Source organism: Porites lutea, chromosome 13, assembly GCF_958299795.1.
Source record: "Porites lutea chromosome 13, jaPorLute2.1, whole genome shotgun sequence".
NCBI lineage: Eukaryota > Metazoa > Cnidaria > Anthozoa > Scleractinia > Poritidae > Porites > Porites lutea.
Genome location: NC_133213.1, coordinates 12066783 through 12091558, shown reverse-complemented (window position 1 = coordinate 12091558; position 24776 = coordinate 12066783). Strand labels below are relative to the sequence as shown.

Sequence of the window (24776 nt, the reverse complement as noted above, 5' to 3'; positions counted from 1 at the left end):
AGGTCAAAGCCAGTTTTTGTGCGCTATACTGCTGACAGTGTCTGGCATGGCAAATGAGAAAGCCCACTTTGTCTTTGTCAGACCATAAATATACTAATGTAGTCAACATTTCGGCGAAATAAAGAACTTTTATCATTTTTCAACGTCGTAAGGCCGCAAGATTTTCAGCTCAGGCAAGCTTGCAAGAGTAGCTTCGACTAGTTCTGTTCATTTATAAAGTGCATAAGCACTTGTTATCATATTCAATCACAGCTTAAAACCAGGTAAGTAGATTGCAAGCGTTATATATGGAACTGAAAGTTTTCGGATTTTTTGCCAGATGAACTCTCGATCACACAGAGCCAATAATACCATTAGCATGTCTTAGAAAAGGTTTATTTATGTGCTGCAACTATTTCAGCGAATCAGTGCCTGGCTTCCGTCCGTAGTACTGAATTTTCCTTGTCGCTCACCCGAAATCAAACCTATTTGAAGCAACACATTTTAAGTAACCATGTTCATCAAAGCACTCAGAGTTATCATTTTCTGGTGGTGATAGGTCAATGATAGGCCTCTGTGGTAACGTCAACGGTGACATATATACATCAGCGTCTTTTCTTGGCTCAGGAAGAGGAGGAGGTAGATTGTCATATGGTGACCAGTAGCCTATAAGCGTGTGGTCTGAGGATATAGAAGTCTCAACGTACAATGGATTCTTTGTTGTCAATGTCGGATGTTCGTGAGATGACCTGTTTGTAAAAGACGAGCTTTGATTTTCAGGGACTTCGGATTGCTCATCTTCATGGAGTTGTGGTGAATAGCCATCACATGCGTTCTCGGTCTCTGAAACTGCATCGCTTTCGAGCGCATGTGGTATAACTCTTGAAGTAGGCGACTGAGGGTGGGAAGCAGCTGGAAGGTTACTCGCGGTTATTTCCTTTATTCTATCAGAGGAAGGCGGTAGGCTTTGGGGTGGAGGCCTGACAGGAGCAAGACCGTTAGATGATTCTCTCTCCTTACTAGAAATCATTGATGGCTTGTTTCTCGATCGATCCCGTATTTCATTATAAGGTGATGGCCACTCTAATGAGATTACAGAACCTTCTCGAGACCGACCTAGAGAATCGGGATCTTCATAGTTAACATGTGGAACAAACTCAGCCGGAAAAATGGGAAGAGGTGCAGGAGGGCGTTTTTTAACATTGGGAACATTATTTGTCTCTTTGTCCATAGATGGTCTTCTAGACAAACGGAAACGCCTTCTGACCTGTAAAAAGAAAAAAGAGAGAGTGAGAGAGGGTACTGAGTTAAATAACCTTTTCTTTTTTTTCAAAAGCGAATGGACAATTAATTCGGGTAATTACATGAAGACGTAATGAGGCAGCTCGCGCCGTTGAGGCATTTTAAAAATTTAACAGACAGAACAGTGATGGAAAGTTAGTTTCTACAGATCCAAAACAAGAGAATTAGTGCTTTTAATATCAGAAACATAACAAGCTTTGTTATTTCCCTCATTACAATAGACTGGTTCTGGTTTATTGTTTAAGGAAGTCGTGATTTACAGAGAGCTTAGTGCTGCCATTGTGGTTATAAACTCAGACTTGCATTTTCGAAAAAGACTTAATAAATTACCAGTCTCAGAAAGTTTGACTTTCGCAAAAATTACAAAAGTGTATTCTACAATGCATGAAGCTCTTGTTATCAACAGAAATCTATAGAAAAACTAAGGAAGTGGCAAATGAGCTTAATTTTCTACGACAACAGTAGGCACTTAACTTATTTGCGAAACCAAAGAAGCTTTGTAAAACACCGCCGTCTTTTAGCTGAAAACGCTCACATTTGTCATTTAGAAGTCATGGTGGTCTATTTGACTGGTTATCTCCCAGATCATTTATAAGGCCAGAGCGATCCAAGGGACCGTATTAAAAATACATTTTGGTATTTTATTCTGTTGTCGCTGAATATCACGAATGACAACGGGCTAAATAATTCTGCGATCACCAAGGAAACTTACTAAAGCTAAAAAGCTAAATGAGGACTAGGTGAGTTAAAGAATTCTCGACCCGGTCAATAAGAAGCAATAAGTGGAGTAAGAAGGAAATTTCTTTGTCGGCAGAATGTGAAAAATTTCCAGTGAAATATAATTTTCACTTATTCAATTATTTATCCCTGCTTTTACTTGAAATCAATGCCGACACTCAAACTTTGAATGCTTACCATAACAGAAATTGCTGCTATGAGGACCACACCAGCCACACATACACCAGTGATTATTCCAGCCAGGGCACCAATAGATAGCCTACTAAAACTGTCCCCACTTTTAACTAAAGACTCCGCAGTTGACTTGATGGGAGCGACACAGAGTGGCAGACTTTGGGCTGTTAAAGAAAAGTTAATGAAAAGTGATTATTATTTGAGAATGTAAAAGAACTACGAGAGAATGTTCATTCATCTAGCTCACACTTGTTTATCATTTTCGTTATTATTACCTTTATGGTTGCTATTATTATCATCATTATATTATTTATTCAAAATTAACATTTCGCACTTTCTGATTGGCTCCAATCCCCGGCTTATTCTTCATAACCATCCGGAGCCGACAAAATTTGGAAGATGCGAGCACTATACCATCGATTAGATGATATTTGATTAGAAACGGGATTGATCGATGGTACATTTGATTGAAAACGAGGCTGCCGTGATGGATAATAGACCATCGATCAACCTCTTTTCCAGGTGCAGCGGCCTAGCTGTTTATTCACGAGTGGACTAAAAAATGGCTTTCCAACAATCCGAAAACGAAATAGCTGAATTTCTGACTAAAACGGAACGGAAGGAAAGCAAGAATACTCAAAATATATTGCTCTATGGATGATATCGACTTTTGAGGAGTATCTGAGAGAAAAAAAACCTGTATGTGAATTTATATCCTGAAACTGTGCCGAGACCAGATTTTTGAAGAAAGTAGAAGTAAGAGGACATAAGCCTTTTAAGAACTTAAAAATATTTAAAAAAAAAAATTGAATTTGGCTTTTGTCATAGAAGGATAATGTAGATCGAGGAAGATGTTATCAACCTCGGCCTTCAGAATCGGTAGGAAACATCCTCCTCAATTTGCATAATTGTTCACCTCCTACTCAGCCTCATTCAATAATTGCTAATAATCATCACTTGCAAATTCAGTAACTCCAAAGACTTGGAAAGACTTAATGTAGAAGCTATTTTCGATTTAGATATCAAACCAAAACGTTGATTGATAGGCAATGAATTGTCAAACCTTCTTTTCCTCTGAAGCATGCTTCAGCAGTTGCGCAGTAAGATTTCTTTAACGGGACGCTGTCTTTATTGTACACACACCAGTAACAGCTGACTATTCCCTCGCACGTCCGAGAGCTGTTTCTCTCACTGCAGCGAGGATCAAAGCATTTCTCTAATGATGCTTTAGGATCATGACATTTCTTCCCGGAGTCAGGTGGGGTGGGGATGTTTGGTAACTGCAACAAAGGGGCTGGAGGCGGGCATATTGGAAGACTGAAAACCATAAGATACAAATGGGCGGTTGTTAGTGTCATTACTAATAACGGATGTGCACGAAAATCCATGCGTCAAACGTGGTAAAAGGGATAGCGTGGGAAGACTGTATTTTTTTTGCAAAAAGTGACTCATGCGGTTTGGGCTTTGGATAAGCCCTTCATGCTTTTTCGCTCTTGGAGACCTACATGCATTTATATGTTGTAGGTCATTCATTCAAAATGGTGGCCACTTTGGATTTTATTTTTTAAAAAAGCTCAGATAAATGCAAAAAGTCAAGAGACCAAGCGTTTTTCATGCTTAATGCTAATGTTCTTTGAACAGCTAAAAATAGTGACAGTTAATTATTGACTGATCTTAGAGCAGCACTGCTGTCAAAACTGACCTGCTGTTTGGAAACTGACTTCGGCAATAGTTAAATTCTAGCTCAGAGGTACAGGGACATTCACACTTTGTGGACGAACGAAAACACTTGTTATCTGAAGAACAGGTACATGATTCAGCAGCACACAAAGAATCCTTCAAAGTAACTCCTGTGGAAAGATAAAGTAGACATATAGGTAATACCAAAGTAACACTTCAGTCGATAAGAACCATTCTGTAAACTCTTTCCTAGCCTGAGATCATGCCCTCTCCCTATTAACCCTTCATGTCTCTCATGGGAAGAGGGCATGATACATTTCTTTGTCGGATCACATGTAAAAACGCCAGAATCTGGACTTTTTTCTGATTGGATAGGAAACAATACGAATGATTTGCGCCGTTCCGATTGGCCAAAATGCCGCCATCTGTTAGTTGTTGTTGATTTCAGTCTGCATTTTTGCTTGCGTAATGAGCAGTGAATACACACGCGAGTAGAAATTTGTATAGGTAATAGCATGATTTGTAGGTGATATTTGGCATAAATACCACTAGTGATATTTCAAAATTGTTTCAAATTTCACTCGCCTAATGGCTCGCGAAATTACGTATAACAATTTCGAAATAACACTAGTGGTATTTATGCCAAATATCACTACAAATCATGCTATTACCTATACAAATTTCTGCCGGCTCATTTTTCTTGAATTTGAAGAATGCTTGAATAGAAATTTCATCCATTGAAATATTTTCCATCTCATCGTATACTAAAAATTCGCCGATCATTTGAATGCAATTTGATATCGGCTACAAGTTACAGAAGCGACATACGGATTCACTTTTCAAATAATCAATTCATGAATGGAATCTTGACCTGGTTTGACTGTAATTCCTCCTTCAGAAACCTGCGAATTATTCTGAGCGATCTTCGCTTTCACAACACCTTTCAGTTCGTGAAATATGGTGCTTCAGCCTAATTTTTTTTTCACTGCTTTCGGTACAGAACGAAGTCAACGATCTATAACCAGTAAATTCTTTACTATTTGTAGCTGTTAAATAAAGGTACGGCAGCTCCAGCTAGCAGTATTTCACAAAAACAACATGAACATGGACGTACTTAAAAATTTTCTTTTCCCTAAAATTGATTTGAAAAGAGACATTATTCGCGCCAAAATTTGATTCCCTTATGGTAAACGCTTATTGGCTAATAACATGACAGGTCAAGCAGACGTTAGATTATGTAAATTAGGGGGCGGGTGACGGCTTGTTAAATAAATGTATCAGGTGTTATTTTTTTTCCCTCTCGAGCCAAAGAAGTAAAGAAGCAAAAAATAAAAAAATAAATAAAAAATAACGCCTGTTCTCAGGTTAACTCTTTCCATGCTAATGATTTGGAAAATTTGTTTTCATAAATTTTCTCTAGTCTCGCTTCAGTACGTCTGTTTTAGGAATGATCGTAAAACGAGAAACCTGTCTCTTTTTACTCAAAGAGCATAGCTCCATCGGCGAAATTTTGCCATGACGTTTTTTTGTTGTTATTGTTGTTTTATTAAGTGAGGTTTATGGGCAAATACTTCATGAATGAAGTGGTTCGTGTATTCATCTGAAAAACATTATAGTTCTGTTAATAAATACATAGTTGTTGTTGATTTTAAACAAAAAATAAGTGAGCTTTTTTTCAACGTGAACGAGTTAGATTATATTGACAAATGGCGCCGATAGCAACAGCAGTTTCAGTTTACCTGCACTTAGAACTTTTTAAACATTAAGTCGTAAACAGCGTATTGGTAATGATTAAAGTTTTTATAGTGTAAGTAGCAACCTTGGAAGTACTTTGCTCATCTTTTGCAAAATTCTGTGGTTCACCCGCGACATATTGAAGCAGACGACAACTATATACGTAAACGTCATTTACACACCTAGGTAAGCATTAGTTCCAACAATCTTGTTGAGTTGGTATTTACTGCAGCTGTCTCCACTCTTCAGAACGTCAACTCCCCTATCCGGCAAATCAACTTCATAAAAACTCTGCTTTTGGATTTCCTTTAGGTTGCGGCATGCTCGTTTTTTCAAGTAGCCATTTGTAATGAGATGCTCTGCGATATTCTTTTCTTTATTAGTAATGTGAACATATTCCAAGTCTTGGGCCATTTCAGAATGTGCTAGGAAGTCTTCATGCATGATAAGGAATCCAGCGCTATCCATAACGAAGCACGAATACACATTTCTTTCTCTACACTTTGGATACACTTCCGTGAGTAACCTAAAATTTCATTTCAAATGAAAATAGTCAATAGAACAGTGGCGGATCCATATCTTCAGATAAGGCGGGGGGGGGGGGCGGTCATCCAGACCCTGACTAAGGGGTAGGAGGCGGTCTCAATTTTTTTTTCGGCTTTTCGGGCCGAAAAAAAAAATAACGTAGAGCACGGCCCCCATGTACCGTCCCCTGAATCCGCCATTGTACCGTAGTTCGCATTTGGTTGTGCTTCGGTCAGAGGTCACGTTTTTTCGCCCGTTTTTAGTGTAATATTTACATTTGCTTGGCTTTGTCAGCGCTCGTGATTTCATTTACCCAAAATTTTATTTCGCTAATTTGAAGAGAAAAGAATGCTCTTTCAGACTAAACAAGCCTTGGTGTTCAAAGCCATGTACCAATCCGCTTTTTTAGCTCGTGAAAAAGTGCTAAATTTTGACGGTTGATTAAGCGATTTTGAGTCAACAACTTTGAAAATTTCTTTAAAAATCTCTTGTTGACCAAATCGCGAACTAATCAGTTAAAATTATAGAGGAAAGATAGAAAAAAATACGAAGTGTCATTATATTTTAGTAGCCAACTCTATTTTAAAATTTACGGGTTACTGAATATGACTCTAATTTCGCATGATTTTTGCCTATTCTAGGCCTCGGGAGGAAAAAAATTCGTTACTCAAGCTTACCGGTCGAGATGCAGCGCGGAAACCCATCAAGTAAGGCCAGATTCGCTTAAGACTTTTCGGATAGTCCAGCAAGGCGAAGTAAGCGTACTAAGAGTAGCTTATTTTTGAAAACGATGATTCCCGATTTCTTTTTGTCGGTCGGCACATTTCTCAACCACAACCCAGTAAACAAGCCAGCAAAGAATAACAAAAGAATGTTGATAGCTGCTGTATTCCATTTTGTAGATCCAATGCAAAAAGACAGGTAAAAACATCACAAGATGACTCAAAACTCAGTCAGCTTCAGCTATCAGTGAACAAGTCGCAGATGCTGCATAAATTTTCGACTTGAATCCTCTTCGCTAGCACGCCTGTTAATTCCTACTCTATGCCTTTCTCTTCTTTCTCTTTCCCGTCGCTCTTCACTTACAAGCAAATAGTTTGAATTAAATCCGCTACTGTTTGTTGCCATAACAATTTTTCGAAACAGTTTAGTAGAAATTGAGCACTACGGTCACAAAATCCTTATGCAATGAAGTAGTTGAAGTAAACATGTTTTTGAACGCGACGACAGCCACGCCATTTCTTGCGCGATTTCCCGCCAAGAAAAAGGCGGGTTGCACAAATGCATCGCGCGATTTATAACATACTCTTCCTCCGGACGGGCTGACACCTGATTCCCTTCCCTCCCCCGCAAAGAGTGTACGGGCGTACGCTACGTCATAACCAAATTTCCGCGGACGGATGGTTTACCATATTTTCTTACCCATGGTGCTCCGCAGGCGCGCTTCGCGCGCCGGAACTCTGCTATTGATGAATTTTTAAAGACTGAAGAAGAAGGAGAAGACAAAGTACTGATAAAGCAGGAGGAAGAGGAGGAGGAGGAGGAGGAGGAGGAGGAGGAGGAGGAGGAGGAACAAGATAGAAGAATCTTAAGGCAATAACAAAAAAATCAAACCATCTCTGAAGGTAGCAATTTCTACCATTTTAATCGTCCCAAAAAGCACTTTTTGAGCCTAATTGTTCTTGACTGATTATTACTTTAGTTCGTTAAAAAGTGAAACAATTTTTTTTTTATCAAAACATGAAATTGTCCCATGACATTTTTATTCAGTTTAACAAAAACATTCCTGGCACAAATCGGGAATGTTTGAGTCAAATGCGCGAGCGTTGTTTTGGGCTTACCTATAGAAATACGTTAATGAGAAATCAGCTCCCATAACTCCAAAAACTTCGTCATTTGTGTGATGATGGTGACTTGACTCCCCACGATACAGGGAGCGGGCGACAGTTATAACCACTCCAGCACCTCTACCATTGGGTTGGCCGGCGTCCAAATATGGGGTCGTGAGAGTGACTAGACCAGTGTTACCCAAGGCCGAATAATACCTAATGTAAGTGAACCAAATAATTTTACACGTCAAGTGACTGTAGTTTGTGGAACATATGCTGTGCTTAAATTTATTTCGTTTCAAATTCATTATCATACAGACCACACACAAAAACAAACGAAAAGAAAAATTAAACTAAGGATATAATCAAGCAAAAGCGTTTAAAACAATATTCACTACATAACGACAGTTTGAGACACCCTTAAATACCTTTATAAGACTCAATGAGGTCTAAGGTCTAAGTTAAAAGAGCGATGTCGTATATAAAATCACGTGTTGCTTGATATGTTTTACATTTGTGCGGTCAGGTTTACAGTTGTACGTAGGAGGAACCAAACAATAACTAAAGAAAAATGTCGAGGAACACTAGAAATCCCTCGATCGCAAGGGTGGAATATTTCCGACTTTACTTCCCTCTTCTTTCACGTGATGCATTGAGACCACTGGCGATATACTTTGCCTCATTCAGTTGGCCCTGTTTTCTGAGACCGAGGTTATACCGTGATTTTGGCTGCAATCTCAAACAGCTTCAAACGCTGGGCCATTCCGGTTCAAGACGAAGGAAAGCCTTCGAAAATTTGAATTAGGTGTTAATATCCCACATGTTTTTGTTGTTGTTGTTTCTTTTCTTTTGTTTTTGTTTGTTTTGCCTAACTGATGCTGAGTTCTCACTTACCAGGGTCTTTGTCTGGGATCGTAACTTTTCTGAGATACAGCACCAGGCATCTGCCTGAAAACCCCATCTGCTGTTCCAATATATCTCCACACCAAATATTGTGTCAGCTCAGTCTTTTCACGCAGCCAAAGGTCTTCCACTTTCCAGGTAGCGGTCACTGTGTCCCTTATTCCCGGTTTCAGACCAGGACTTTTGATCGTCCCGGTTTCGTCAGTCATGTAAGCATTGAGTAACTCCAAATCTGCCCTGCTCTCTCTTTTACCAATGTATTCAAAAGTGTCTTTGAAAGCTCCAGGCGCAAATTTTACAACCGAGGTATCTTTAAGTGAAAAACCAGAAGTTATCAAAATATATAGTTAGTTAAGAAAAAGAACATGCAGAAATAATAAAAAAACGCCCATTACTTCCTGCAAGGATGTGTGTGTGTTAAGGTATAGCCTGCGTACGTAGCAGGCACCGGTAATTTTTTTAAAGGCCGCGCGAGGGAAACACACGAAGGGGAGGGGAGGCGCCTGCAGCGTAGGCCCTAGTTTTCCGTTTTCTACGTTATGTCACGGTGCGTAAAATGCCATTGGCCAAGTACGCCTCTTGGGAGTTAGTCTGTCACGTCAATGCATTTTTTGGAACGTCAGTCAACTGAAATCAAGTCTCGTAAACAAATCACACGGCTGTGCAAGAAGTTTTTTTTAAAGGGCTTAGCTCGAAGAGATTTTCGATGTTGGTTTTCATTGCGCCGTCTTTTTTAGGTAAAGATCTCTTGGCAGTATTACCAGCTGGATTCGGAGAGCAAATACCGAACCGTATTTTGCAAGCCTTGTCGTTATTTCCCCGTTGCAAAGCATAATTCAGGATCAGGCAGCCGAGGTAACTTTATTGGAATGTCAGTAGGTGACTTGAAAGAAAAACTGGACTGTTTAAAAGAAATACAGCAAGAAAAGCATAAAGCGGCCGCGATGAATTTCTTTAAAATCGTTATCACTTTCAACACGAATGTAGCAGCGTCTGTTATTGACGAAAGCCTGGACGGGACGACTTAGGTAAGCCTGTTCGTCGTGTAGCTTTACCCGAATTTAAAATTGAATCGTTTGCTTTATGCAGATACAACCAAAATACATACTTAGGTGTATTTTTTCCTTTGGGCCTGATGTCAGTTTCATGTCTTTAGATGATCTGCTTTCAATAAATTTTTGTCACTTGATGCAGCGCTGTGACGTTATTAACTTGGGGGTGGAAATTGAATACAAGGGTCTCCGCGGCAGGCGCCTCCTCTCCTTTTCTCCCCTAACGTGTCCACGAGATTTTCTTCCTTCGCCTAAATAGAAACCGGCGCCTGCTGCACAGGCTAGTGTGTGAGCGGCGGCCGGGGTATTCATATTTGGCAAGTTCGGGTGAATCGTCAGCAATGTAACAACAATTATTTTCTAAACATTTCATTCGCATCAAAGTCTCAACCAGCATCACGGCCAACTGTTAGAGACACAAAACTAAGCGAAAAATGACGCCCAAGAATTGATCACCTGGAAGTAAAACCATATGGACGGTTTTCCTGTTACCTGAAGAACACTTCTTTCTTTCCGAAAGTAAATGGTTGGGTTTTTGTCCTTGAAAATCCTTGGCAAGTCCTCGATGCTAGTTGAAACACCAGACGAGGGTAGAATACAATCGATCAAGACAACAGCGTGTTTTTTTTACTTAGAGTTTAGAGGTTTTATTGACGGGAGTTTAGACGTTTCTCGTGCATATTATGGCTTAAGATTAGTACCTTTTGTTCCGTTAACTCCAAAATGACTGCAAGGTTTTTCAAAGGACTGAAGATCGATCCGGTGATACTGAAACTTGTAACCTTTGGGATTAAATGATAAAAAGTGGCACGTTTAAAGCTGCCTTAACAATTGGGGGCATTGAAAGCTGACTTGTGGCACCTTTCATTATGGGACCAGACAACGTTGCATGTTAGTTGTGAAGAATTATCATCCAAACATAACTTATTTCGAAGCGTATGCGGACGGGAAATTGGAAAGTCTCAGCGTATAAGCATTTTCACAAGAGCACGTTGTAATTTTGTACTTAAAATGAAATTTCGAGATTCTCTGGCTTGAAAGGTTGACCACTTAAAAACTACACAGACCAGCTATACAAAAACACCAAAAACGACTGTCAGCAAAGGTTTCCTTAATCAAGCCAATATTTTCCCAAATTAGTCTTTGAAAAAGGCTTTTAGAGACGTCTAATCAATTTAAGACGTTGATCTTTTATCTTGAGCCACAGTCAAAGCGAAATATTTTAGGACATTTCTTTCTTGCCATGTATCTCACAAAATCAGTGAAAGTTCCAACCAATTTTCGTCTTTTCAGTTAAGAATAAAAGCCTTACATACGGTAACCGTTACACATTTGTTAGGACTACTTGGCAAATTGCCAATCAGCAACAATGTACACACTCCCCACGTTTGCATGGTTGAGGGAACGAACGTGGCGCCACAATCAAAAACTTCGTTGAAAGCTAGATATATCCTACAACTGGCGACAAAATTAGTTGAGACACTTCGCCCTAAAGGGGCTTTCTAACGTTTTACTGACTTCAAAAGGGGAAAATAAAGCTTTTCCTCCCCCATTCCCTCTATGGAATCTTGTGCCGCTGTTCGAGCTACCAATAGAAAACAATTGAATGGAGGGGAGAGTTTAGTAGTGTGGACTGTTTTGCTCTCTGAAGTTACCCTATTTGAGTACAATGTCTCAACAATTTTTCACCGACGTGCTTGTTTCGGTCATGTCACTTTGAAGTTTTACGTGTTCTGTGTATGACTTCATGATGTGTAGATGGACATTTGCTAACTGGCCCCCCAGAGTCAAAAGTATAAAAATGCGTGTAAGGATCGATCTATCGCGTAAGACAATAAAGGATACGCACTGGTCCCATGGAGTACAGTCAAATCTCTTCAAGCGGACACCACCCTACAATGAATTTTTTTTTCGTTCCCAAGATACCAAACTCCATTTCACCTCTATAATCATGGACACCTCTACAATGTGGACGGCCTCGGCTCTTTCTGTTGGTTTCCGTTGTAAGGAGTTTTGACTGCAATAGAAAATTACACAGTAATTCGTGCGCTAACTCTCTCGAACAAACTAACCTTTAGGAATTGTGGCAGCCTTGAGTTTCTCCTTCGCATAAGCTACTGGTACAACAACACCAAGGGTAAATTCGGTGCCCTCTACCTGGGTCCAACTGTACGTGGAATTTACTTTTCTCTCTTCCACTCCTTCCCTGACGTCCCCTCCTCGTGGTAAAAAGCGTTTGGCAACAAAGGTCTTGGAACCAGACCTTCCACTAAAAGAAGTTAAAGCGTACAATTAAAATATAAATGTTAGGAATCTCTATAATCCTTAATATGATACAGTGAAAGTTCTTAACGTCTCTCAGAAACGCTGATTTCTAGTATATGGGTTCAATGTTCAACAGTGTTCACTTCACCCGGCTTCCTAAGTATATTACATTATTCTGTGTCATTTTGACCGCTAGGGGGAGGGGGGCACTCCCTTATTTGACCAATACGGGAATGCGTCGCTGAACAAGGTATGGTTTTCAGGGTCTTGAGTCTTGAGTCAGAGTCTTGAGTATTTTAGAATAATCTAATTTTGCTCTTTAAGTAATCTCAAAAAAAGCTTTTTGTATGTGACTCCAAAGCAAATTAAATAAATATATTTTTCCACATTTTGTATTGTATTTTATACTATCTAAAAAGAAAATATCAGGGCATTTGGACTACAGTCTTAACCAGGGTCATCAAAAACAGTCTCTTGTCTTAAACGGGGTAGAAAAATGAACGGATCTTGTCTTAAACAGGGTCAGAGTTTGAAGGCCTTGGCGGCTCACCCACACCCAAACTTCCCTCAAGTCCCCCCTCCCCCCGGCATTTTGAAGTAATTAAGAAGGGCGCTCCAAGCTTCCCCTTTTGAAGAAAGCAAAACAACTAAGGCCTGAATAGGTTTCATTATCCATGGAGGTAAAATGGCTCCCTGAATCTTCATCTACATGTCGTGCCTGACGCTGTTGCGGCTCAGCCACGACCTAGAAAACAGCGCCGAGCATCATGGTTTTCCAAAAGGCGTTTGCGTGAATAAAAGAAAGCAAGAAAAGTATTACAAAACCAATCATTTGAAGAAACAAAGAAAAGAGCAAAGTAAAGAGCCGTGAATGAAAATTTAGTGGAAGTCCCTTTAACGGGTTCTTAATCTGATGATGCAAAATTCTCGGCTTGCACTGTCACGCAATGAAAAATAAAAATGCAAACCATTCAATACAGAAGGACTAGAATCTGGGAAATGAAAAAAGGTAAATATACAAAAACCCTTGCCAAGAATCAGGTCTGTGAAATATTTCAAATGCGAGATATTGGGAAAAACGGTTTACCTAAATTTATAAAGCTTTGTATGGAAACGCCATGTTGGTGTCCCTTTCAGAACACCAATATGGCCGCCGGATACCAACAGAAACATTTGTTTTCGAGTTTTCCTATTAATGGGTGAATTCTTCGCTTGAAGAACTCATAAAGATACAGTAATATTTATTCTGAGACAAGGAATGTTTAGATTGCAAAATCTCCCAAAATCGGTAATGTTTTTAACCCACATAAGAGCTTTCCTGCCGCCACCTAAATGCCACGTCACGCAAAAGCCTGGAAATTCAAGCGTCCTCTCTCGCAAAACGAAGAACCCTTTCGAACCAAAAATTTGTTTATGTAAAGATGTTCAGGTACTGTAATACCTCGTGAAAGTGGAAACTCAGAAGAGTCGATAGTTTCTTAGTTTGATTTTTGGTGACGTCTCGTGCAACCCAAGAATATGTGGGAGAAGGGGAAGGGAGGCTAAAGTCCCCTTAGCCCCTCTTTTTCATCTTTGGTCCCTAAGAAAGATATATTTTAACTTTCTCTGCTGGCTTTTATAACTGTTTGCAAATAAGATTGCGTCCGGCTAAATCGGTAAATGTAATCTTTTATTACCCCACACCCCTCCCCCCTTCCCCAATTCCCCTTAAAAAAGAAAAAAAAAAAAACCACAACTCTTTTTTTTAATGCTACCAAATAATAGCCCCCATACGTTTTCATTGAGATAAACACATCTTTGAACTCTGCTTCTGGCTCTAATGTACGTATATCCAAATACACAGGGTCTCCATAGACGTCGGTTGGTGCTGGGAGGAGAGGATGAACAACGGTTCTTCCTGATTTACTGGTCATAAAAGCGTACGCAATCTGTCCTTCCTTTAATAAATCGATATCAGAAACCAAGTCCTCGATGTTGATGTCAGTCCCTGCTACGCCAATGAACTTCCCTTTATGGTAACAAGGAAGGGTTATTGACATTAAGAGTCCTGTAAGAAAATAAAATTATCATAAGTGAATGAAATAGCTCAAAGTAAAAAGTTGGTTTGTTGATTTCATTAATTTTTTACCAAAATATCATAGAGTCCTTATGGCTACGACCATAATTAGAGGAGAGGACTGGTTATTAAAGGCGGCAAACATCAAAGATAAAAACGGTGCTGTAGTTTACGATGGGATCTTCCTGACGGGGTACAATCTTTGTTTTAATTTCACATAAATTGTCACTGAATAAATTGATGTTAAGTTTTTATAATGGTCAATAATGTCAAAATGTTTGGAAATTTATTGAACTTACTGCACCGTCAGAGGTCTAAAAGGTGAAAAAAAAAACAAACAAACAAACAACAACAACAACAAATTTAACAAAGAACTCTGACGGGTTTTATACCGATACTACATGCTACGACAGAAGGTGCCCATACACTCCAGTAAAAGCGTTCTGCCGAACTTAAAGTGCCATATATAGCGTTACTAACCACCATCACATGACATTACGTCATATTGCAGGTAACGTATATTTTAATTTAAGGAAGTAACAGAGAACCTCACGATCTGCCTATAAATGGGCTGTTTAATGGGCTGTTTAAGTCGTTTAAGAAAACAAACAACTTTCTAGTATTCCCAACATGCTTTGTGCGCGGGTTTCGTTTTGGACGGAAGGCTTTTAAAAGAGCGTGAAGATTCGGGCTATGAGTACACCACATGTGTAGCGGTGCCAGTATTTCGTTACATCAATGCAAATCTTGAATTCAAAGATCACCAATTATTGTTTTGCATCGAAAAACTTCGTCCTATACTAATGTATCGACGGTTGTCTTTGGACACATAATCATCCCAAAGAACCAAATAGCTGATTTTGCATTTATTAATCATGTGAGCCAGTGAATCCTGATCAAAGTTATCATTCACAACTTAAATTGGCAATAACTGAATGAGGAAATTCCCCATTTTTTCTCGAGAATCTATAGCTGTTTACTTGCCAACAAAGTGACTGAATCTGAGCGTAATGAAAAACTACCAACCAACCAAACAAACAAACAAAAGCTAACCTGTTCCAAAAGCATCGACATATGGAACCGAAACCACTGGTCGATCAAGTTCCTTTCCGGTAGCAAAGAAGTTATAATACGAGCCCATTTTGCTTCTGAGGGTTTTGATGTCTTCTACAGCTATGTATTTTCCCTTCTAAAGTGAGATAACAAGTAAGTTAAGTTGTGTTTCCTCACTTGACAATCATTCAGGCCAATTCCTAGAAAAAATGACCTCCAGGAATGTAAAGTTATATAATTATTCATTCAAAATATTTCCCCAATTCTGATTGGCTAAAAGCACACGCATAATTCACCATACCCAGTTACTAATGACTAAATTTGGAAGAATTTTGTGTTTCACGAGGAAATGACGTCAAAAATGCTGCCCGCTACAGCTTAAGGCACCGTTAACCGAGAAGACCTGGGGACGAGGTTGAGTCGTTTTGGTTGCGAAAACAAAACATGGCGGATACTTCACTCGTTTCAAGAGTAAGAACTGCAGCTGGAAGTAGGCGAAATAATAGCTAAAAACATGGCAAACAGCGGGAAGACAACTCGGAGGGCGACATCTGCTATTTGGAGAATATTTGCAGAGCTGGAAAAATCTAAACGTACACTATCGAAGATGAACTTAACATCGATGCAGGTAAGCATGTTTTAGCTATGTTTTTAAACTAGGGATTATTTTGAATGAATAATCTCCTCGATCTGCTTAATTCTTCATATCCTACGAAAGCCGAATTCATTAATTGCTAATTATTGCAGCAGTGATTCCCTTCTTTTCATTTGAAAGATTTTCCCTAGTGCACTGTAATCAAGTCCTCAGAAGGACACTGTCTTAATATTAAACTTCCTTGAAAGATAGCAGAACATAAGTGAAAAGCCATAACCACGCGCAGATATTTACTTTGATAGGCTGATATCGTGAGAGTAACTAACCGTCTTCGTTCCACATTTCATTTCTACCATCATGTTCACTAACTGATGGAAAACTATATTTCAAGGGCATCCATTAACAAAACTAAAAGTATTAGATTCCCTCGCTGCGTTCTTTCGTTGCCTGCTCCCACATGATCATTTCACGTTATATGAATATATTACTGTTTAATTGTTTGGTTTTCAGCAACTTAGCAGCGCCTACAACTTATGCTGCAAGTGATAAACATGTTTTGAAGCTTTTTAAACGTGGGAAAGATTAATGATAAATCGTGACCTCTTTATGGACACAAAAATGTGCAGAATGATACTATCAACATGGACAATCTTACCGTTACGTCTCCAAATGAAGCATTTGACGGAACCCCATACTTTGCTGTGTTTTGCAGGGCGATATCTTGAAGAATGTTAATTGTTTCCTGATCTACACCACCGAATCCAAACGTTAATATGACCACGGAGTTGTTGAGCTCCAGATTCCTGTCTCTTATGGTTTGGAATATTGCTCTTTTTTCATCGGAGGGTGCTCCGTCTGTGAGAAACAGTATAACTTTACGCACCTGTTTATTCGTATTTTCAGATGCTGTCTCCTTCAGAAGCTGAAAAGCCTTTTCAAAAGCCAACCTGTAATTGGTTTTTCCTACAAACGCAGAAGATGCCTCGGTTAAGTTTTTTTAAATGATCATAGTGAGAAAAAAAACTTTCAGTTGAAGGAATCAATGCATGTCATCCATATTGGTTTCCATAACACTGAATAACCTTATTCTAGGTTATTCTGTTTAGGACAGGAGTTAATAGAGACATGAAGCACCGAGCATTTTTTCCCGCGAGCGGAAAAGAGGGTCACGTGACATTACTTTCTACGCGTTTGCGTTTGCCAGCCGCCGTTTCAACTCAAGGACGACGTGAATACATAAAAGAGAGATTAAGATTCAGGTTTACGCCAAACGGCAAATGTGAATTTGTACCACGTGACCAAGTTTTTCCTTTAATTGCCGTTAACAGCTACTACTATTCATTGAAAATATTTTCCTGATTGTGATCGGCTAAAAGCACCCGCATAATTCACCATAACCAGCTCCTGATGACCAAATTTGGAAGAATTTTGCGTTTAATGAACCGATGACGTCAAAAATGCAGCCTTCTTGCAGGTTAAGACGAGAAGACCTGGGGACAAGGTTGAGTTGTTTTGGTTTTTGAAACAAAAAAAGGCGGAAATTTCACTCGTTTCAAGAGTAATAACTAAGCGAAATTATAGCTAAAAACATGGCAAGAACAGAAAGAACACAACTAGAAGGGCGACATCTGCTCTTTGGAGAATATTTGCGGAGCTGAACAACCCTAAACTTGAACTATCAAAGAGGAACTTAACGTTGATGGAGGTAAGCATGTTTTAGCTTTGTTTTAAACCCAGGAATTATTTTGAATGGATAACACTTCGCTTATCATCCCTCTTTTACATTTACTGTTTGCAAAGTTAAAAGAGTTTCAAATTCGAGCGAAAAAAAGATGAAAACTTTGATCCTCTGTACATTTTGTCCATTTACAGTGAAGTTAGTGAATGGCGACAGAGAAGACTTGCCTTGTATATCATACGTATTTTACTGAGTTTAAGTTTAGTTAAGAAATGTTGAAACATTCAGTTAATATCTAGTTAATTTTCAAATATTTTAGACAATTTTTGAACATATTTGTGCATAGTTTGCAGTTCTTCGGCGTGTAAACAGGCAGCTTAAACAAACACACAGCGGACGGAACGGCTAGCTAACGTTCGGGGTTCACCGTTAGCGCGGTGCTTTATCTAGCTAATATGACGTATAGGTTCGTGACAGTTTCAGAGGAAAACATTTTAGCAATTAATGAAGCAGTTTGACCAAAATAGCCAGAAAGAGACTGAGTTTGGCTCGTCAGTGTTTGCTGATTAAAATAAAATTATTTTCTTATTGAACTGGCAACAAAACTCGGGAAAATGCACCCGAAAATTTATCCGCCAAACACCGTCGATTAAAACGTAAACAAATCCTTTACTAAGTGGCGTCATTTATTACAAAAGTTACTTCCATTTTCATGTTAAACTGATTCGGTAAATACTTAAAACAACTATCTCCATCAGGGTCGGAGCATAGGGCTAGATAGATACGTGGACGCTTCACGTCTCGGGATGTAATGCACCAATATACTGGCCAGCTCGGCCATCGGGAGATAGTTGCACATACTATTCAATTAATCTTACCATAAGAAACAAGACCACCAACATAGCTTCTCAAACAGTCGATGTTTTCAGGAGTTGCAAGTGCTAACCGTTGATTATAGCACGTGGTTTTTCCACCATAGATTCCAGGGGTTGTGACTTTAGTGTTGAAGGATACAATTCCAACCTGTGATCACAAAATGTCATCAAATTAAAGGGCTGTTTTCGAAAATAATAATCTAGTTACAATGATAACATTGGTCATGATATAATACAAATAATAATGATAATGATAATAATAATAACAATAATAATAATAATGATAATATTAAGCTGTAGCTGGGGTCTCTTACAATCAAGGGCCTCTTATAAGTTGGACGTCTAGTCTTCGCTTCTGGTTGGTTTCGACTTTACAGCCTTAATTGCCGTTAGATTCTATTGCAAGTTACTAATTAAAAATAATATTGAGAATTTCAAACGAAATAAGGCCAAAATATGAAACGTAGATGGAGAACCCAAACCGAAGCTACGTCCTGCATACGTACTACAGGCCTTTCCAGTTGGCAATGGCTGTGCTTCAGACGCACCTGGCGCAGGCCAGTTGTGGTCGAAATGTCGAAAGCTTTTTTGCAAGGACCTTTTTCGCTTCAGGCTCGATAAATTGCTTTGGCCTCCAAAAAGAATTACTATGATTCGTTTTTCGAGGATAACGTTGGGAAAGCTAAAGCGACTTGGAATGGAATTAATACAGTATTATCGCGAAAGAAAAACTCTACTCCGGTGTCAAAATTGATTATTGGTGACAAGGTGATAACTGACCCTCATGAGCTAAGCAATGCTTTCAACAGGTATTTTGTCGATATTGGTCCTAACTTAGCGGCGAACATAAATCCCCCTCGAGTCAGTTTTCGTGATTTTGTAGTACCGTGTGATAGCACCTTCGAGCTCGAATTACTGACTATTGATGGACTGCGCAAACTTGTGAATGATATTCCTGTGGGTAAGGCTGATTGCCTCGACGGTATTCCAACTTGCCTCTTAAAGCTTTCATTTCCATCCATTGCGTCTTCCCTTACACATATTTTTAATTTAGCTATTTCTAAGTGAATTATTCCCAAGGACTGGAAGAGTGCTAGAGTAACTCCAATTTTCAAAGCTGACTCGAAAGTTGACCCAGCCAGTTACAGGCCAATTTCTGTGCTTTCTGTAATTGTCAAACTCTTTGAAAAAGCCATCTTTAAGCAGGTTTATTCATATTTAAATGATAATAAGTTCTTTCGAAATATCAGTCTGGCTTTAGACCTATGCACTCGACCCTTACAGCTCTTATTGACATCACTGACAACTGGTATCTCAATATCGACGATGGTTTGACAAATGCCATTCTGTTTATTGACTTAAAAAAGGATTTTGATACTATTGACCATGAGATCCTTCTGTCAAAATTGGAGCTGTATGGGTTTAAAGGTGTGAGTCTCAATCTTTTCCCAGACTACCTCTCAGATAGAACTCAGGTTACAGTTATAAACAACATAAATTCCGAAACTAGCTTCATAAGTTGTGGGGTGCCTCAAGGTTCAATCCTCGGCCCCCTACTATTTCTATCATACATTAATGATCTCCCTAACTGTAACCTCCTATCGGATGTGAGAATGTGCGCCGAGGACACTAATCTCACGTTTGCCTCCAAAGACCCTAATGAGTTGTTTTCATCCCTGACTCCTGATTTGGGCAATCTGAAGCAATGGCTCGTTTCTAACCGTCTAAGTCTTAATTTCCTCAAGACTAAATATCTGTTTACAGGCACGAGGCAAAAAATCTCTTTGCTCCCTAGCGATCCACTTATATCCCTCGACGGGCATTCAATTGAAAGAGTCAATAGTTACAAATGCGTAGGCGTTCAGGTTGATGAGACACTCTCGTTGGAGGCTCACATCTCCGAAGTCAACGGTAAAGTTGCAAAAGTACTAGCTGCCCTGAGGAGGCTAAGACCAATATGTCCCCAGAGTACCCTTGTCACTGTTTACAAGTCATTGATTCTTCCGCATCTCGATTATATGCAGCGCTGTCTGGGGCTGTATCGGTAATGGTCTCAGCCAAAAACTAGAGAAGCTTCAAAACGGGGCTGCACGCATAATTACAGGGTCTAGCTGGGATGCCAGCTCTGCCCCGATTCTTCATGCCCTGAAATGGGATAGCCTCGCTGACAGACGTGCTAAGCAACTGAAATCTTTAATGTTTAAAACTGTAAATAACCTTGTACCCGAAAACCTGTCTGATAAATTCGCCAACATTAATACCATTCACAAGCATAATCTTCGAGGTGCGCAACATAACCTGTTTATTCCGCGACCGAACACTGACGCCCTAAAGAAAAGTTTTCGTTATAGGGGCGCAGTAACATGGAACAGCCTGTCAGCTAAGGCTAAGCAGGCCACTACTTTAAATTGTTTTTATTCCGCTATTGTACATTAAGATTTTCTTAGTAAGCATTTATTATAGAACTTTTTCAATAATGTTTGTTATTTTTAAGTCTTAGTTTAACGTGCACGGCTCTTTAGAAGACCACTTTTTAGTGATAAGGATTCCGTGGTTAAATAAAGTTATTACTTACTTACTTACTTACTTGCCTTGTCGTCGTTGATGCTGGCGATGACAAAACGTTTACATTTAGGGATAGTTTCAATCTTTTCGTAATTATCTAAGTTTTTACTTACATGGTCCTTGGGATTCATTGTATCCAAAACTGTGTTTGCAGCTTCTCTGGCGATGACAAGTTTCTCTCCAATCATGGATGCACTTGTATCGATAATCAATACCACGTCCTTGGCTTCCGGAGAAGCGGTTTCTACGTAAAACGGTCTGTATCGAGGGTCGTATTTAGAACAATCGTTTTCGTTAAAGTAAACCGGAAAGGCAGTCAGCATACCCTCCTCTGAACCAAAGTACTGCCATTTGATAAAAGGATATGTTTTCGCAATAGCTTTCATTTCCAAAAGAACGCTTTCATCTAAGTGTACAGGGTTTGGTGAAGCAGTACTAGAAATCTGAGCACAAAAATTGTTCACGTCCACTAGAGAACGGAACCTCACGTCGTACTTGAGTCCAGTTTTCTCGACCTTGCAGCATTCCGTGGCTGGATTTGGATTTGCAGCTCCATTGTACGAGTCTTCAACCGCTTTCTTCAGCCTTTGTGCTACTGCAAACCTCGTTTTGAGCTTGTCTGCAAGTTTGACAGCTAGAGATGGAAGAACGTCCTGCCCAGTTATGGTCTGCCTGTTGAACTGAAGTTTGTCCAGATATATCTAAAACAATAAGAAGAAATGCTTGTTGGCCCGAGATTGTTGGGAGTTCTTGGATAGTCTTGGCAGTGCTCATAAAGGGGATTTTAGGAAATTATGCAAAAGATACGACCCATAAAATTCGTCAGTGTTATGCGCGTGCGTGTCCCCAACATTTTTGGAACAACTGTGAAAACTGATCCAATGTTGTCGCGCTACGCTTCGACGATCCCTGAACAAATAAATGACTAACAGTATAACGACATAACAAAATAACAACGCGCTACGGCATAAAACTGAGGGTATGCAAACGGACTTGTAACGCAGCCAACAATGTTGCGTCCGTTTGCACAGAGACAAGCATTTATATGAGTACGCAAATGTATTAAGTTCCTGTTTCCGATTATATGACAAAAGAGTTGCATTTTTATATTTTTATTTCACCTGGTTATCTTTTTCCGTTTTATTTAGCCTAACTGAATAAATAAAATAGTTTTATTTCCACAGAGATTCACTACTTGGAAATAGGGACGGTGAAGGGTGAAGGAAAGTCGTAAGTAAATTCGGAGCTCAATCTCATTAAAAATCCTTCCGGTGTTTAAATGATAGCTAACCTGAAAACGTAGGCTTGCATATTAAGAAAACAAATTATTTTTGGAATTTAGAGTGACTTGTCGTTTCTCTCGATAAATAAGCTTACTTTATTTTTCGTGCCATTATTGCTCTTGACATATTCTGAAGGGTTTACAACAAGAAGCCAGCATTTTAAGAACACATCCAGTATTAGAAAACTCTAAGTATACGGCGTTTCAAGCCTTATTTAATAAACACTAATGAATGGTAGAGAAACAGGGAAAAACGGGGAAACAGTTAATATTGTTTCCCGAGAATCTGAATGTTTTCCTAGGCGGAACCGAGGAAAACATTGAGATTCGAAAGAAACAAAATTAACTGATTCCCCTAGGGACCATTCTTTAAGTTATTTGTTATATAACTGGAAATTTTGAAGCTGGGAATTCATAAAATCCCTCTCTAACGTCGGTCGTCGGTCAACATTTGCGGGTAACAGGGCACCGTTACCCCCTGACGTCATAGATTTTGCAATGTTGCCCGCTCAGAGATTTTGGCAAGGAACAGTATCATTCGGTTAGATGTCATGTGACCTCGAAGTAACCAATGAGAGCGCGTGCTGCTGGGAAACATTTCCTGCTATATAACATCAAAAAATATCTGACAAATAAAGAAAGATGGTAAATTTTAAGCTCGGTGAAGAAAATAGAAATGTTTTGATTAACATGTCACATGAACTTATAACACATCAACTTATGACCTTCCATACACCGGTCGAATGCTCTCACCACAGAGCTGCGAAGGACATGTGGCGTGCTAGGCCACATACAATTTCTCAACCCACATTATTTTTCTAACAGTTCATACACTTCTTAGTTTCATGCTGTTAACACATTCGTAAAAGTTTGCGACTTGTGAACTGATTTTCTTAGAACAATATAAGGGTTTCTTACCTGCATCTCTTCCACGGCGAGCGCATCTCGGGCAAAGTTTTGAAGTTTTTTACTAATCAGACTGGGATCCAAAAGGCTAGCACTTACTTGACAAGACCATAAAACGACGAAATAATAAAGAAAGAACATCTCATGAATTGTTTTTGATGAGTTAAACGCTGGTATTCGTGATCGATGGAACTGCCGTTCGGTTTATGAACCGGTCAAAGATATTAAACACCTTTGTATGTCTTAGTCTATTGTTATATTCGGTGTGAAAGTAAAACTACTCCGTGAAAATACTACAAATACTGACCGCAAACATATGACGCACTTTATGCTCCATTTAACAGAAGTTAGAGTGTTTTCGACGGACGTGTTTAAAAATAATTTTTAAACCACTACAATCAGACAACTTTATTATTTATTTGTTGTAACCTTACTTTTAAAATATCATTTTATAAGTTAACGGTCAGCTTCTCTGTCAAATATAAGTTTCGTCATCTATGCGGTTCTAAGGGGAATCCCCGATTGTCTATTTTGCGTTTAGATTCTCCAGCAATGGTTGTTAGTGAATTTCTTCCGCCAAAGGAATTTCTTCCTCTTAAGCTTCGTTAAAAAAGGACTGATTTGAACGGTCCTGAACAATTTTTTAAAAAAGAAGAAGCTAACGTTGCTCATAAAAAAAAGCCTACAGTCATGTTAAGTTAGCCAGGCGAAAAAGTAATGTCTAATAATAGTATAGAATGCAAATTGAAATCTTTAAACTTATGTAAAATATTCAATTTAAAACTATTCAGGAAGAACGCTTAACGTTTTTAAATCTAAGTGTTAAGTCCGATGTGCCTTCATCGGTAAATACCAATCTCACATAACATTTTTTCATCATTTTGTAATCTTGGAGGCTGGGCAGTGTTTATTGGTGTTGACAGTTTGTGGGTCTCTATCAGTCTCTATATTATTCGATGATATAAAGATAAACGTACGTGTAGATTAAAGTGGTTAAGATAACTTGTCATGAACGAAATTTGTCGGCAAATAATGTTGTGACGACAACTGCATGGCTGGGTAGTTTTGAATCGCCCTTGAATGATTAAGAAGGCGTGTTAAAGCCAACATTGCTCACGAATCCCGGGGGAGAAGCTGTATAGGCATGTGTCGCTTCATAGCCTCTGGTTTCTGAGCCTTTGGTCTGAAAAAGGGTGGATTTTGCCTATGCTTTATGGTCTGGAATTGGAATATGGAACCAACTTATCGGACGTCCCCGTAAAATCACGGGCCAGAAGACCAATTAATGTTTAATCAAATTGTAAAGAAAAAACGTAGGTCCTAAAACAAAGCAAGAAAATTAAAAGAAGAAATATTTATTATATTGTCGCCAAGCTATTTAACACTATTAAAGCCTCGATCTTGAATTTTGAAGAAAACAGCTTTCTGACCTAGTAATTCCAAGGACTTTTTAAAAACGGACCCATGGATTTCAAGGGAGCCACAATGGCGCAAATCTTATCAAAACCTTTTAAATCCCATGAAACTAACACTACAACAAAACCCGAAACAAAGCTAAAGGAAAATTCTGTCGCATGGATTTTGA

General features: G+C 39.1%; 1 protein-coding gene across 1 annotated transcript; it reads right to left on the bottom strand.

The window, feature by feature from the left end:
- Positions 1–448: 448 nt before the first annotated feature.
- Positions 449–23430, bottom strand: LOC140923482 (VWFA and cache domain-containing protein 1-like). The gene is made up of 15 exons (XM_073373568.1): positions 23204–23430; positions 21117–21704; positions 18442–18586; positions 16541–16848; positions 15291–15426; positions 13955–14228; positions 11989–12185; positions 10618–10698; positions 8856–9174; positions 7974–8177; positions 5790–6133; positions 3896–4043; positions 3257–3510; positions 2197–2357; positions 449–1246 (listed from the first exon to the last, which is right to left on the bottom strand). The coding sequence occupies exons 1-15, from the start codon at positions 23330–23332 to the stop codon at positions 449–451; spliced, it is 4086 nt and encodes a 1361-aa protein (XP_073229669.1). The 5' UTR covers positions 23333–23430.
- Positions 23431–24776: the final 1346 nt, after the last annotated feature.